This window comes from Drosophila willistoni (genome assembly GCF_018902025.1).
Source record: "Drosophila willistoni isolate 14030-0811.24 chromosome XR unlocalized genomic scaffold, UCI_dwil_1.1 Seg144, whole genome shotgun sequence".
NCBI lineage: Eukaryota > Metazoa > Arthropoda > Insecta > Diptera > Drosophilidae > Drosophila > Drosophila willistoni.
The window spans coordinates 5066930-5082465 of record NW_025814057.1 but is presented as its reverse complement, the minus strand read 5'-3'; the positions used below and the strand labels follow the sequence as shown (position 1 = coordinate 5082465).

Genomic DNA, 15536 nt, shown 5'->3' with positions numbered 1-15536 from the left:
TTACCTTATTGCATTCGAATACTTCTGTTTTTGTTAGGGTATAGAAACTCCATCATGGAGCTGGGATTTACCTTGGCCTCTTTGTTCTTTTTTTTAGTATCTCGTTCCCTTCGTTAGTTGGTTGACCTTGACAGTGGCTAGAGAACTTGGCCTTGTTGAAATTAAATCAAATATTTGGCCAATTAATTATTTATTGCATATGTCAAGGAGCAATGCATGGAAATAACAACAAAGCGAGACAAAACGACAAACCAATACGAATTTCTATTAAAACTAATTATCTTTCTCTCTTTATTTAAACATTATCGTGTGTTCGTTGATGTTGTAGTTTTTTTTGTTTGTGTGTGTTGGTTTTGTTTTATACATTTACATATAGATAATATATAATAATTTGTTGCCTTTTTACATATTTATATTCGCTTCTAAATATAAATAGAAAATAGCTGATTTTTTGTTTTTTTTTAAAATAATTTTAACTAAACAATAAAACTGTATGCTCTCTCTCTCTCTCTCATTCTGAGTGCGTGTGTGTGTGTGTGTGTGTGTGTGTGTGTTTTGGGTGAGAGTGGTTGTCTTTTCCTATACACTACGAGTATTTGTTATAAGTTCTCATTCAGCTGATCCATAATACTTGGACACATCCATTTTGCTCAACATATATTCTTTAGTTTTTTGTTTTTTAGACATAAGTTTAGTCAGCTCACAAAAAAAAAATTGAATTTTACTTTATAGTATTCAATAAAGAGAACCAATTTTTCATTTTAGACTTAAGCTTAACGGTTTTGTTGTTTTACACTTAATTTATACTAAGGCATGTTATATGGTTGGGCTTGAAACTGCAACACATCAAACTTGTTGTGTTGTGTAATTTTTAATGCTTAATTTTTTTCGTTTTTTTTTGTTGTTTTCTTTGTAGGTGTTTGTTTTCATTTTTCTAAGCATTGTGTTTTTTGTAAGTGTAAGTTTGTAAGTTTTTTTTTATACAAGTCGAGTTAAATGAAATAAATAAACAGAGTTCAGCGGAAAGAAAGAAAATAATTAACGCTAACATTTGAAACGTGAACGTATCGCAAAATTGAACAATATTCCAATAATCCGTATGCCGTGTATATATATGTATGTATATACCCTATATTCTTTTTTCACAGACATTGCGCTGCATTGGGCTCTGGTGCTATGGACGAAACAACATTCGATTATTCCGCATCGAGGGAAAGGCATGGCAGGCCAGTCAATTGGTGATTCGCCTGCTGTGCTGATCTCACGGATCGCGGCTGAGCAGATGGTGGTGCATGCTCGCGATATGTCTTCAATTTTGTTTCCATGGCCTGCAAAACATACAACAAACAGAGAGAATAGCATAAAAGTGGTGTTAGCCAAGGGGCAAAACAACATTAAACACATTTAAATAACAACAACATCCACAACAATAACAACATCTACAACTACGACACAAAACAAAAGCAAAAGAAATACGTGTATGACATAAAAAACTTTGTATTTGTATTTTATTAACCAAAAAGCAATTAATAAAAACAAATGGACATAAAAAGTTTAAATAAGGAAATGGGGAGAGGATGCTGACTGGCGTCCGGTAATGGCATTTGTCATAGCGGCGATGCATCCGGAGTGTTGCGCATGCGTTCGGCAAATCGTTTGAAAATATTTGACCCCAAATTGAGGCTATTCGAGCTGCCATCGCTGCTGCCGGCGGATGTTGTTGTCTGGGCACTACTGGACGTTACAAAGGAGCTGCTGCTGCCGCCAAAGGCACGACGAAATAGGCTCGGCTCGCTACCAGATGGCGGCAGCAACGATCCTACTGATGAGGACGACGACGACGACGTTGGCAACGGCAACGGCAGCGACGGCGGCGGCGATGGCCGCTCGCAAATGCATCGAAACTTATCACAATCAGGACACAATAACGCCTTATCCCACTAAAAACATATGAGATATATATATTTTTTAACTAATCTTTCTTAATACAAGTATATAAGCATTACACCTCCAACAACAAGATTGCCTACTTCCAATTCCGCCAAACCAATATAAAACAATTTCCTTTTCCTAAAACAATTAGTCCAGTTGAAAAGACTTTATGGCTTTTTGAAAAATACAACTGATTGGTATAAGACTATTCAAAATTTTTGGAAAATTTTTGTGATTTTTTCAATAAATTTCACTTGAATTTAAATGCCATTTGTCTTCTTTCTGGATTCTATTGAGTTTAGTATAGAACTTCATAGATAACAAATAATATTTTTAGACATTTTAAGGGGGGTTGTGTTTTTGGTCCAATTATATATACAAATATATATATATATATAGGAGGAGGGGGGTTTGGTAATTGGGGAACTTACGTTTAGTTTTCTTAACATGTCGGCCACAATGTTCAGCGCCGTTGTGCGGGAACTGGCATTCATGGGATTGCCATTGATTAGGTTCTCGGGATCTGCAAAAGGAAAGCACACATACACAGCAGGTTAGGTTAGTCGAGATTGTGTAGAGAAATTATGGGACAATTATTTATATTAGTTAAACAGACTACAAACAAATTCAATTACATATACAAAACATACAGAGAGACACACACACACATTGCCTACGAAAAATGTTGCAAATTTGGCCTCATATAATTTTGTTTGTTTTTAATAATTTAAAATACAATTACAGCAAATAAAAAGACTTAATTCAGCTAGCAGATTCATCTCGAAAAATAAACAAATTTGTAACTATTTTTACGTACGCATTGTGTGATGTTTTCATAAGAAACATAAAATTAATTTTACTAATATCGCAAATTTCCCTAATATCGACTATTTGCATTGCTTCGGATGGAAAGTGGACTTTGATTGCAGCTTAAAGACACGTTTGGTTTGCTTTAACGAATTGAGTATCTTACTTTTAAGCGATTGCTGTTGATTATATTCGTTTTTATTAACTAAACTGCCGTTGAGGGCGCTCGAGCTGATGCTGGTGGTGGTTTTTGAAGCAACAATGTTGTCATGTGGCGGCATCATATCACCATTGGCCACAATGCCATTCGGTAGCGAGGAGGATGAGTTCATGGAGCTATTACCGGCTGTGCCTGTAGAATTGTTGCTAGTGCCATTTGTTGGCGTATATCGTGACTTAACATTGAGCTCTTGCTTGAGATCTGCGCAAAGACAATTTAAATTTCAATTTTATATTCTCACCATCTCACTCAATGTCTAAATATACTCACCTCGCGTCTCATCCATGAGCCGCTGCAGTTTTTCCTGCAGCAATCCTTTCTCGTCTACCTCCAGTTCAAGCAGGGCATTCTTTTCGTATGCCTGATCCAACATTTTCTCAAAATTCTCTATGCTCTCGTTGAGAATGCGATGTGCACGCTCTAAATCATCATTTTTCTGTTCCAGCTGACGTAGATATACTTTCATCGAGTCGCGTTCCTTCTTTACTGTCTCCAACTGTTTCTCCATATTCGACATTTCAATGCAATGCGAATCCAGCTTAAGCTAAAACAAGGAAACATCTTAAAAGTTTGCCTATAGTTTGCATTTTCAAAGAATATTCACCTTGAGGGAATCATTTTCTTTCTCAAACATATTTAGCTTGGCTCTGAGATCTTTAATAATACTCTGTTTTTGCTCCAGAGTAGCGTCCATTTCAATTTCCATTTCGCGTGATTGTTCCACAAATTCATCATAATCCTGTTTAACATCTGTCCATCTGGAAATCAAAGAATAGATACATAAGTCCTTCGGCTCCCTGAACTGCTGATGGTACTTACTCTTTGTGATATTGTTTGGATCGCTCTTTCCAATATCTGCATTCATCTTCGACGCTATTAAACATTGGTGGAGAATCCATTTTAGTTGATTCCTTTGCAGACTTTTTCACTATTTATCTTGATTTGACTTTATATTTAAAATATATTATATATTATTTTTGTAATGTATATGTGTGTACTTGTCGGTGGTCAAACTAAGTTTGAAATTTCGTTCGTTCGAATTATTTGAAAACTCTCAATTTTTTTTCAATGAATACTTTGTTTTGGGGTATGGGGGGCGGCGGCAGGCTAACTTGATTCATATGATTTGTGGCACTTTCGTTATTTTTCGTGTGTTGAGTGTTTGTGTTGTTGCCGATGTTTTTTTTTTTTTGTGTTTTGTTTTTGTCTTAATTGCAGCGATTAAAAATGCCCAAACACAGTTGTTCAAGATTAGTGAAGTTGCGAGTCGTCGAGCCAATAGATTGATCTAAAAGTAAATGGTGTGGTGAGGAAAGCGATAGAAAGAGTGGGGAGGGGTTAGGATGTGGAAAAATCAATTAAGAACACCTGTTCTCATCTGGTTGCTGGTATTGTTGTTGTTGTTGTGTTTGTTGGTGCCCTAAATGGCAGATAGACCTAACTTAAATAAACACTTTGTGCGTCGTTAGTGTCTGTTGACGTCGCCGCAACATCACCACCATCACCACAACAACAACAACAACAGCAACAACAATAGCAACAGCGTCGCTCAAAGCTACGACGAAGTTTCCCATACAACAACGCGCTGCAAAAAAGAAATTTATGAAATCATCGCTTATTTTCACACGCCGTTACAATCTTTATTCATTAACCAAGCGATTACATTTCATATGTCAATTGATATCTTAACATTTACTTACACTTTGCACTTAATTTTATTACTTAAAATTTGGTTTATTTACATAAAAACTGTATAAATAGTTATACTCATCAAAATTCACCACTTCTCTTGAAGAATGCACAAACCAACCCTGGTCTGTCTAAAAGCAGTGTTGGCAAATGCAGCAGCGTACCTTTAATGTAGCCCTGTTCACTTTCGCAGTTGCATTTTGAAAAATGCAATTTTGAATTTACTTCTTATACACCCACTTGCTGGGTCGAGGTCGACGTTTTTGGATTTTTGTAATGACTTTGCAATCTGTGCGCTTTAATGAACGGTTAATATAAGGAATGGCTTTGCTTGTAGTGTCGTTGCTGCTACTATCATTCGATATGTGGAACTCTTCATCAGAATCCGTACTGTCTGTTAATCTAAGGCTACAATTTTCAGTAAATGTTATATCCCGGCGCTGGCTTGAGCTTATTGGAGGTGAAGAAGTTTTCTCTCCCATGACCATAATGGGCAAAGGTTTAAAATGAAAGGAGCTACGATTTGGTGATGAAGTTGTGGACGAGTTGTGACGCAGTTTTCGATTAGCAGGCCATTGTATTTCGTCAGAGCTGCTACTATTGTCATCAGCGTAATTTATTGATTTATTCGATTGCTGCACTTCTTTGGAAGATGAACAATTGTTATTTTGATTATTTTCTGACATCTTTCAACTTTGAAGCCGCCAACCAGTCAGCTGTGTAAAAAGAACTAGATCCAAACGCTAGCCAACATTTGTTTATGCATTGTCCAACCCTATGATGAGTACAGTGTGACCAGCTGGCATCACTAGCAGTGCAACCTGATTTCAACAAAAAAATAAGGTAAATTACAATAGCTCACAAATGGGCAACGAAAAATAAGTTAAAGCAATTGAAAGCCTTTCAAAAGTGCCACAAAAAGAAAAGAACTTCGCGACCTATGTTGCAATACGCGTTGCATTAGCGGTGCAGCAGAGAATTGATTGATTGCGGCGCATGCCGAAGAAGAGGGAGGATATTCAAAAGAAAACGCAAAACGAGTAAAAAGTAAAATAAAGTCACACACAAAAAAAAAGCGAGAAGCGAATAGAAGTAAAATCAAGTATTGCAGTAATCAAACAAAGAAAGAATTGTGCACCGAGCATATTTCATTTGTTAAACAATTTATGCTCTCAATAAAATTGACCGTGTATTTTTCCATTCCTCTCTTTTTCTCTGTTCTTTTTTTTTTTTTTTGTTTTAGTTGAGACTTTTGCGTTGCGGTGCAGAAAAGGCAGCGACAACAATAACAACGAGCAGCAGCCGCAGCAGAAGCAGAAACAACAACAAAAAAGCATTAGCATCGCCAGCAAGAAGTGCACGTTAACGGGAGTTGGTTTCGTTATTTCAGTTGTTGTTGTTGTTAAGGAGAATTTTTAAAACAAAAAGAGGAAAGAAGAGCAGTCATCGGAATGGCCGAACCCGAAAGACAGAGCCTTATTAACAATGAGCAATCGACGATGTACACGTTTCCCCCAGCTGTGGTGGAGGGCTCCGAGAATCCGGGCAGCAGCTCAGCCGCTGCTGCACCCAACAACGAGGATGGTGCGTATACGGTGGGGGACACAAACATGCATAGATGAAAATTGATTGATTTGAGAAATTACCTAGGCGAATGGTGGCAGCGGGCGTTCAACTTGACTCGCCTCGGCCCTACGTCTCGGATAGGTTGGTTGGGTCTCTCGTTTCTCGCTAGAAACCCAACAAGTGTGCGTCCCAGATTGTTAGCAACTTTGATTTAAAGTTGTATGTCGCTTTCGCGTCTCTTTGTGTGCATTTCCTACGCAGATTTTCACACTTTGTACCCACCCACCCACTCGCCCATCTCTTCCCCCAACCCGCTGACTCATATGGCCCTGACTTAGGGATGATGGTGAGAGTTTAGGTTTTGATAAGTGGGTGCCGGTAGTCAGGTAATTTGATGCCGATAAAAATTTCCCCCATCTATTGGCGTTGTTATTGTTTATGCTCTTTCTCACTCTCACTCGCTCTCCCTCTCTTCGCCTTTTGATAAAGTAGCGAGCAACACAGCTGTTTAATCAGCAAAACGTTGCATGAGTCACCCATACCCGTATTCTCCATTATCGGTGTACCCTTATACATGCATATGCAACACCCGCCCTTCCTCCTTCTCTTTCACTGTCTGCAGTGATTGCTACAGCATCAGCTTAAACAGCTTCATTGTTTACCCAGGAACCTGATCATCTGACATTGCCCATGTATATACATATGTATCTGTATACACTGCCCCATTCGAGAGATATTTTTAGAATCCTCTTCTTCTTCGACTGGACTTTAAACAACAGAAGGCCCATAGGACTGGCCTTTCGTTTAGAGATCACAAAGAACTGGGTATAAAAATCCTTGAATTTAAGACTCTGAAGGCAATTTTTATATACATACAAACATACATATGTAGGTATGAGTAGCTCAAGTGTAATAAGAATTCGGATTAATTGGAATCAATTCGTGTGTTGGTGTCACTTAACGATTCCATGAAACCAGCTGATCTAAGTTAAACCAGAAGAGTTGGCAACTCTAGTTTCCGTTTTATTCTGTGTTATTTGCACAAAGTTCGAACTTGTTTCCAAGTGACACAATTGTGGCCTGGCTTAGTTTAGTTTCATAGACAGACAGGAGCTTTGCATTGCTAGACCGAAACATTGAACCAATTGCATTTATCGCATCTTCTTTTCCATACCACACCAACGCACACACAAGTAAACTATCACTATCATCGAGAGTAGGGAAGAAGCTTTTGTTGCCTCTAGCTGTTGCAGTGCTGCTGAAAAGCCATTGCTGACAAGATGTATTTATTTTACACAAAAGGTCCACCTACGACTATTACTTACCAATTATTTGTGATGTGTTTCTAATTGATATGTTTGGTTTACCCACAGGCAATGCAGCCCTATCGATGGTGCCATTTATTGGACCCGACGAATTGCCGCCACCCTATCAGCAGAGCGGTGGAGCTGGAGGCGTTCCGATGGTCACCTGTCGGGTATGTCAGAATATGATTGACATAACTACGAAGCGGGAGCAACATGTGGTCAAATGCACTCACTGCAATGAGGCTACGGTAAGTGGTTTGTTTACCACACATCTCACACTCTCCTCATCTGTTTGAAATCTCTCTTTGCTATTTCAGCCCATAAGAAACGCTCCGCCTGGCAAGAAGTATGTGAGATGCCCTTGCAATTGTTTGTTAATTTGCAAGAGCTCGTCACAACGCATCGCTTGTCCACGTCCCAATTGCAAGCGCATTATTAATCTGGCTCCTAGTCCAGTTACCCCGCCCGTGCCCACCATGCCGGGCATGTGTCGTGTAACTTGTGGACATTGCTCGGACACGTTTTTGGTAACATGATAAAAACCAAATACATAATTGCATTTGATATTAATTAACCATGATCATCGTTGCAGTTTAACACATTTCACAATGCATTGGCACGTTGTCCACACTGCAGGAAAGTCTCATCGGTGGGCTCACGGTTCGCCAACAGCCGTGGTGTTATGTTTGCCATTGTGGCTCTGCTCTTCCTGGTGACCGCCATTGGTGTCACAGTTGGAACATACACGTATGCACAGGTATGATGACATATGATTCAATCTCACCATGATTTAAATCAATTGCTTGTGCTCCTTACAGAGAAATGGCGGCATGTATATCCTTTATATTGCTTTATTTGTGGTGGCGGCTAGCATGTTGGCGCGTTCCGTTTACTATTTCCGCCTTAAAGTAAGCGCCATTGATGGCCCTATATAAGAGGAACAAGTCGCTGGTCGGTGCGACATCATCTGAATACGGAAGTGCATTGTTTTTTTTTATTTTTAAAATATATATATACATACATATATATATATATTTATATATTATGCATATATATCATTCCTTTTGATATTAAACATAAATGGTAAAGTAAAGAGAAAACAGCAAAACAGAAACAAAACAAAAACACAAAACAGGAAAAACATAGAAAACAACAGCAACAAATTGCAAAGAAAACAAGCAACAAAAAACAAAAAAAATGAACACTTCTAAACACCGCAAAATGGAATGGAAAAATAAGTTTATATCCCGTTACCAATTAAACAACAACTCCCCTCACATCTCTTCCCCTATTCAAAAGTGATTTCTAAAAGCATATTTAAGACTAAATTATAAACCAAACAAAAAGTAAAAATATTATATACTTAAAGAGAAACATGCAGCTAGATCCGAATTCAAGCGACAACACAAAACAAAAATTGAAGAAAAAAAAATACCTGAAACTTAGTTTTGCACAACCAACGCCTACACACACTCTCACACACACACACACACAAACAAACACTCACTAGGACACAACCACTTTATATAAGATGAATTTTTTAAACTTTGCGCTGTTTTTGTTTTCTCTATCTCTTTTTTAACTCTTATATTATCATTATCACATTTATTTTGTAAAAATTGTGTTCTGTATTGTGTCTTTTTTTTTCTTCTCCCACTAATTTGTATTTGTCCATAAATCATAAATACTTTTTCTATATATATATTTATTCTTTGGAACTCAAATCAAAATCAAAGTTATAGCATATAAAAAAATAATACCAACACTATTATATACACTACCTATACTCGTATTGGGCTTTCCATTTCGATTAGTTGCCTCTTCTGCTAAGAATTTATCCAATGCACTTTTTTTCTCTCAATTAACGCCATTGCAACATATATAAACAAAGCATGCAACATACATACATACGAGTACATAGAAAAACAAGAAACAAACAGACAAACAAACAAACAACAAATGCTGGCGTTAGACGTACGTAAAATTCGAAAGGGTATGCTAATACATAGTGCTAATACTAAAAAGTACATAAAAACAAATTAAAATTTTATGCATAATTTAATATAATTAACTAAATGTCTGGATGAACAAAGAACATGCAACTGGCTAAATGGCTAATGGCAGCATTAACAACAATATTTAGGCAGCAAATCTGCAGAATCGTATAAATTGAGCGATCTTTATATATATCTATATATATATATATGAATGGAAGGAACGGTTTACTTTTGAAATATATATATATATATATGTATACAACCATTTATATTTAGTACATTATATTAGCATACATACACTGTAAATAAAATAAAAAGGAAATAAAAAAGACAAAAAAAAAACAAACAATTCCCTTTTTTTTGTGTGTTCAGTTTTAGATTGGTCAACAACATTTCGAGTTATTCTGTTCGCTCGATGAGTAAAATGAAGGTTTGAATTGAATATAATGATTACCTTGAATAATGTGATTACCTACTTTGTTGCTGTTAACGTTTTTGCACTGAGCCACTTTTAATAAAGTCTCTTAAATATGGACAATAAATTAAATGCTGATTTCCTCAATATATTAATCAAGCATTATGGTACAGAGAGAATTGTAATAACTTAACTAGTCGAGCGAGTGCATAAAATAATAGGGAAATCCCCCAGATGGGAAATGCCATCTCACTTCTAATGACGACATCGGCCAAACGAGTAGACCAAAAACAAAAGATCAACTAGATAACCCCTCCTCCTCCTCTACATACATACACCTGTCGCTGCTAGGCAACAGTCGTCAATGAAACTAGCCCATCAGAACTATATAAACTAAACACCTGTGAATTTTCATTTTGTTTGTTTAGGAAACAAATCCAAATACAGAGAGAGAGAGAGAGAGAGAGAGATGTAGGTACTGTATATTCCACATGGACTTTTCATTATTTGTCTAAAATAAATATCAAAATTTATTGTGTAAAAAAAAACTAAATTATCCCATTTGTGATCTCACTCTAAACAAAATTCGCTATGGCCGATGAGGATGATAAGCCAAAGAAGTATACACTCGATAGTCTTTTTATGGTTTACTGCAACTATAAGGTGATATAAAACGAGCTATAGGTATATCTATATACCTTCTCATTAATCTTGTTTCATCTCTCACAGCTTGTACCCACGGAATTGGAGAATGAGGAATTCGATTGTATTTTACTTTCCCAAATTGATGCCTGGCTAGAGCAGGCAAAACTAATGCCCATGCCCATAACAAGGACTCAAACAGGACTAATCTATATGCGTTATAAGTGGGTGTGTTTATGTACCAAGGCCAGATTAGAAATTTAAATGTTTTTTCTGTTGTTTTAGAAAATGGCGTTTGGAATTTGAAGACTTTTTGGAGGTACTTCAGCAATTGGCCACCGACAATGAATTGAACTACGATGAGTTAAAACAAACACTAATAGATGCTGGTGTACCCAGTGGTGCAACTGAAATAGTCACTGTCAAATAGTTTTTTTCTTCTCTTTTTATTCACAAAAAATTTTCAGTTTATTTTCAAAGACAATAACGATATTACACATAGAGAAAAAGAAAGAGGTTAAAACTTGTAAGGGGGCAGGCGTAAGAAATGAGGGGGAAAAAAATAATGATATTCGTGAAAAATCATACTCCAAACGAGCTGTAGTTGTTAAAATTACAATTAAATTATACAGTATTTTAAAATTTAATATAAAGATTTGCAATTAATTGACATCTCTTCTATTAACAATAAATAACATTCAACATGCCATACATTTAATATTCGAATTATAATACAAAATTTCTCTTGACAATAATCACAAAAATTGATATTAATGAATGAATTCAATATGTGGGGCTCGTTTAGATTGAATATTTTTAATCGATTAGATTTTCTTTTTCTCTTTTTTTCTTAACTTTTAAGTTAGTTTAGCACCAGAATGCAAATAAAACAAGAGAGAGATAGAGTGAGATTGCATATACAAATATATATAAGATTGTATAAAATAATCATTTGTTTATATAGATGATGAGTGTGTAGTACTTATATGCGAGCATTTTGTAGCATTTGCAATGTATTTATATATGTATATATAAAGGTACATATTTATATATGGTTAATAATGCACATTTCGTTTTGTACTGGCTGTTTTCATTTGGCTCTTGACTCTCGGCTCTAGCGAATGCTTAGAAAAATGTTTGTGATGTTGATGCCGATGCCGATGCTGATGATGATGGGGAGGGGGAAGGGAAAAGGTGTCTAGCTCTTAGTCATCATCATTATTGTTCCAGCAGCTATCATATGATGAGCAAAGAGCTCTAAACATACATACATATATATGTTTATACATTAGATGTCCATACATATGTATGTACGTATGTATGTGTTGGGGCACACAAAGAGAGCGGCATTTGTGTGGATTTTTCAGGTTTTTATCGTATTTGGCCGACGCCTAGAGTCACATCCAAGGTCAATTCTATTACTGCACATGATTTTGTGTTTCCGGTTTTTGCACATTCTGATAAGGTAACGGCGTGTTTAGAGTGGAGACTTAATATCCAAATCTTCTTAATGCTTCCTTCGCCTGGCTTATCATTTTCAATTTTCTTGTTCTTTAGTATTTCTATTTCGATTTAAGTAGATGTGGCACTTAGGATTAGATTAGTTTCACTTAAAGTCATCTGCAACTCGTTTACGAGTATATGGTACGCTCGAGCCAATCGTCCAGATTAAAGAAGGCTGTATCTGAATTGTCCGTATCGCGTTCCCGGAACATCTCGATGAAAGTCTTCACCTTAATGGCGCACATAAGGAAATCATCGAACGGAACTTGACCCTCCCGCGAGCCATAGCGATGCGCCAAGGCATTCAGCAGACGATTGTTCAGGTGATAGCCAGCCGAGTTGAGGGCACCACGCAAATGGAAGCCTTCAATGCTGCCGGAACGTCGGGTATCGTACAGCTTGAAGACTGCCCGCCATTTGGCAATGTCGGTAAGCAGAGCTTCAAACTCCTCGAATCCCAAGCGACCGGAACGGTCCTTGTCCAGCATGGCAACCATTGAGCGTACCGCATCCTTGGAGAAGCCATCGCCGCCAACCATCACATCACGCATCGAATGATCCAGAATACGCTTCAATTCCTGCCAATCCACCTCTTCGTCGCTGCCTGCAACGCTGTCGAACAGACGACGCAGGGCAATGCGCTGTGGATCGTCCTCCTCTTTGGGTGTTGGCGGCGGCAAGGCCGGAGCAATGCGATCGTCTGTCTCGCCGAAGCCCACCTCATCGTCGTTCTCCTCCATGTTGTTCATTGTCTCCGAGAAGACACGTATAATGAACTCGCCCTCCTCGTTGGGATCGAAGGTTGAGGGCACAATGAGATAATGTCCAGGCGGTAGCTTGAACCGGGCACACACCTCGCGCGTGTTTATAAAATGAGGTGAACGAGCCACAGAGGCGCGATATTTAAAGAAGTTCAGACCTTGCGGTTTCACCTGCAGATCCCTGTCTGTGAGATGGTAGATGGCAAAACCAATTGTAAGACAATCAATGCCCACATTGCGTTTGCTGCGTCGGTTCTTTTGCATTAGTGCCACTATAACCGTACACTTGCCATCGTCATCCTCCTCGTCGGGATCCTCTAGCGAAATTATGTATTGTGGATTGTGCCAGAAGGTCTCTAAGAAGTTACGACATCCTCCAGCCGTTACTCCGGAGGTCCATTCGCCCTCAAACATTGACATTTCCCATTTACGGCGTGAACTCTGCTGTTGATCCTCGGTCAGCGAATCCGGGGACAAATTGCAAATTTCCACACGATCGAAATGATTGAGGAAATCCTGGAATGACATCCAGAACTCGCCATCACGATCAAAGTTCAAACCGATCGCCTCCTTTTGGTGTTCGGGAATGAAACGCCATTCAGCTGAACTATCGCTCCATGGTCCATTCCATTCGGCATCGTTGCCCCACGGATTTCTCATACGTATCATGGGCAATTTACCCTGACGATTTGGCGTCGAAATATCCATCAAACACACCTTGGTTATCGAGTAGGCATGTCCTCGAATGAGGCCTTCGTGCGTTTCTGCCTCCAGCACATTTGGATCTGGTTCCAGGGAGCAGCCCATCATTGATCCACGCTCGGCTGCCTTTATCATAATGCTGAATAGGTTTGGTGGCGCCTCCTTAATATCATACCATTCCGTAACACCACCAGTAAAGTCCTCCATGGCCTCACATGTGGTTCCACCTGTAAGAAATTCAAAAATTATCCTTAAAATCTACAAATTAAAAGGGCAAAGATTATGCTTACCCTTGAGAGCCTCATAGGATCCATGCAACTTGGCATAGGCCTTTTCCAGCAGTGCGCTCCAGAACTCATTCTTCTCCGTGGAATGCATGTAGATCAGTTCCCCATGATAGGTGGGCAAACGATCATCAATGACTACCTCCACCCACTTGCCGTATTGCCAAAACTTGAAGTGGAAGATGCCGGCATAGTTCTCTTGGAAGTCCTGATCTGGTGGGATGACACGGAAGAATAGCTTGGAGTCTTGTGTCAAATTGGCAGCGGCCGCTAGAAGCCAACAGTCACCCAATTCGCCCTGCTGCACATCGAAACGGGAGTAGCCCTCGACAAAGAATTGAGGATCATCCACAATGTCACCGGGCCGGAGCCATTCGATGTAGCGATCGGGACGTCGCGAGTACATCAGCGACGAGTTATTTGCCGGAAAATCGGGATCTTCGAACATTGTGCCATTGGATACGCACGAATCGCGCAGAGTTTCAAATCCAACTGCTCCGCCGGAACTTTGACTGATTGGCCGTGTGCTGGTTGCCTTGCGACCCATCCAGAACATGTTCTGATTTTCCGGCACTTTCACACTGGTGAATGTCAATTCGGCAATGCCCACTGAGGGCTCCTCCTCAGCCGTCGGTGCACTTGCTGGTGGCGGTGCCGATGGATATGGCAATGCCGGAAAGCCAGCTGACTGCGGTGCTGGACTTACTGGTGTTGGCATGGGTGCATACGGCATTGGCATACTGGGAAAAGCCGGCATTGCTGATGGATATGGAGCTAACGGCGCTGATGGATATGGTAATCCCGGTTGTGGCATGCTTGGATAGGGCATATTACTGGGATAAGGGGCCAGTGGAGCTGCCGGATATGGCAGTGATGATGATGAAGATGTTGGTAAACTTGGGTACAAATTCGAGCCGGGGTATGGTGCGGCACTGGGATACGGGGCGCTTGGCATTCCCACGCCCATGCCCGGAAAGGAGGCATTCTGTGATGGAATCGTCTGCTTTGTCACATATGGCATTCCGCCCACGGATTCCGATGCTGGATAGGGCAGCGAGGGGTACAAGCCTGCCTTTGGCTTGCTCTGCGGCGCTCCATCGCTATTGCTGCTGACTTCATTCTTGCTATAGCCCAAGGCCGCCAAATTGACTAGCCCAATGCCACTCGCATGATAATTTTTGGGGTAATTATCAATGCCATACATTTTCACAATGTTCGATTGTGTTTTTTTTTAGCTCTAAACTTAATTCTATTGATTGATATTGATGGCGTAGCACTTGAAATCCGTACGTAAATTATATATAATATATTAACTGCTGCAATTCTGATGTGGAGCAACTGCCAGTTGTATTAAAACTGCTGACTCGATGGGAAAAATGCGTTTTAAATGGGAGAAATATCCAAATATAACTTTCTCAGGAACCAAAATGATTCATGGCATTAACCCTTGTGTAGTAATCAAATTTTCGCACATAATTATACATAGAAATACATTTTTTAACTATATATAAATATGAAATTTCTCTGTCAACAAAAGAAATTTACTTATTTGCTAGTAAAATTGGGCACTTGAAAAAGAACTACTCTTAATTACTTACATATGTATGTACATTATTTACATATGTATGTATACTTGGTTATGATGCCTCAAGAAATTTCAAGCGTTTAATTTGTGTAAATGAAATATTACATTTATAACCTCATTTCCACC

The 15536-nt window shown here is 38.9% G+C and overlaps 4 protein-coding genes across 7 annotated transcripts; 2 read left to right on the top strand and 2 right to left on the bottom strand.

The window, feature by feature from the left end:
- Positions 1–261: 261 nt before the first annotated feature.
- Positions 262–4778, bottom strand: LOC26530249 (nuclear distribution protein nudE homolog). 2 transcript variants are annotated; one of them, XM_015179206.3, is made up of 7 exons: positions 4660–4770; positions 3779–4247; positions 3564–3717; positions 3230–3503; positions 2906–3160; positions 2364–2455; positions 262–1328 (listed from the first exon to the last, which is right to left on the bottom strand). In XM_015179206.3, the coding sequence occupies exons 2-7, from the start codon at positions 3856–3858 to the stop codon at positions 1197–1199; spliced, it is 987 nt and encodes a 328-aa protein (XP_015034692.1). In that variant the 5' UTR covers positions 3859–4247; positions 4660–4770; the 3' UTR covers positions 262–1196. The 2 variants fall into 2 exon arrangements, with proteins under 2 accessions (XP_015034692.1, XP_023034259.1); XM_023178491.2 differs by lacking the exon at positions 262–1328 and adding an exon at positions 1474–1940 and having other exon boundaries at positions 4660–4778.
- Positions 4779–5423: 645 nt separating this feature from the next.
- LOC6638715 (type 1 phosphatidylinositol 4,5-bisphosphate 4-phosphatase) lies at positions 5424–9860 on the top strand. 3 transcript variants are annotated; one of them, XM_023178406.2, is made up of 6 exons: positions 5424–5491; positions 5892–6232; positions 7588–7769; positions 7839–8048; positions 8114–8278; positions 8340–9860. In XM_023178406.2, the coding sequence occupies exons 2-6, from the start codon at positions 6100–6102 to the stop codon at positions 8454–8456; spliced, it is 807 nt and encodes a 268-aa protein (XP_023034174.1). In that variant the 5' UTR covers positions 5424–5491; positions 5892–6099; the 3' UTR covers positions 8457–9860. The 3 variants fall into 3 exon arrangements, with proteins under 3 accessions (XP_023034174.1, XP_002062202.1, XP_046868146.1); XM_002062166.4 differs by lacking the exon at positions 5424–5491 and adding an exon at positions 5505–5695; XM_047012190.1 differs by lacking the exon at positions 5424–5491 and adding an exon at positions 5724–5740.
- Positions 9861–10378: 518 nt separating this feature from the next.
- Positions 10379–11288, top strand: LOC6638523. Its single transcript, XM_002062167.3, has 3 exons — positions 10379–10596; positions 10663–10799; positions 10861–11288. The coding sequence occupies exons 1-3, from the start codon at positions 10525–10527 to the stop codon at positions 11003–11005; spliced, it is 354 nt and encodes a 117-aa protein (XP_002062203.1). The 5' UTR covers positions 10379–10524; the 3' UTR covers positions 11006–11288.
- Positions 11289–11476: 188 nt separating this feature from the next.
- LOC6638524 (calpain-B) lies at positions 11477–15259 on the bottom strand. The gene is made up of 2 exons (XM_002062168.4): positions 13832–15259; positions 11477–13768 (listed from the first exon to the last, which is right to left on the bottom strand). The coding sequence occupies exons 1-2, from the start codon at positions 15027–15029 to the stop codon at positions 12207–12209; spliced, it is 2760 nt and encodes a 919-aa protein (XP_002062204.1). The 5' UTR covers positions 15030–15259; the 3' UTR covers positions 11477–12206.
- Positions 15260–15536: the final 277 nt, after the last annotated feature.

Excerpts from the sequence above, each read along its gene's own strand:
- LOC26530249 (XM_023178491.2), bottom strand. The coding sequence starts at position 3,858 with ATGGATTCTCCACCAATGTTTAATAGCGTCGAAGATGAATGCAGATAT. Across the intron at positions 2,456-2,905 it reads TCAACAGCAATCGCTTAAAA|ATCCCGAGAACCTAATCAAT; the intron begins GTAAGATACTCA and ends TTCCTTTTGCAG. Across the intron at positions 1,941-2,363 it reads ACATGTTAAGAAAACTAAAC|TGGGATAAGGCGTTATTGTG; the intron begins GTAAGTTCCCCA and ends ATATGTTTTTAG.
- LOC6638524 (XM_002062168.4), bottom strand. The coding sequence starts at position 15,029 with ATGTATGGCATTGATAATTACCCCAAAAATTATCATGCGAGTGGCATT. Across the intron at positions 13,769-13,831 it reads ATCCTATGAGGCTCTCAAGG|GTGGAACCACATGTGAGGCC; the intron begins GTAAGCATAATC and ends AATTTCTTACAG.
- LOC6638523 (XM_002062167.3), top strand. The coding sequence starts at position 10,525 with ATGGCCGATGAGGATGATAAGCCAAAGAAGTATACACTCGATAGTCTT. Across the intron at positions 10,597-10,662 it reads TGGTTTACTGCAACTATAAG|CTTGTACCCACGGAATTGGA; the intron begins GTGATATAAAAC and ends CATCTCTCACAG. Across the intron at positions 10,800-10,860 it reads CTAATCTATATGCGTTATAA|AAAATGGCGTTTGGAATTTG; the intron begins GTGGGTGTGTTT and ends CTGTTGTTTTAG.
- LOC6638715 (XM_023178406.2), top strand. The coding sequence starts at position 6,100 with ATGGCCGAACCCGAAAGACAGAGCCTTATTAACAATGAGCAATCGACG. Across the intron at positions 8,049-8,113 it reads ATTGCTCGGACACGTTTTTG|TTTAACACATTTCACAATGC; the intron begins GTAACATGATAA and ends TCATCGTTGCAG. Across the intron at positions 8,279-8,339 it reads GAACATACACGTATGCACAG|AGAAATGGCGGCATGTATAT; the intron begins GTATGATGACAT and ends TGCTCCTTACAG.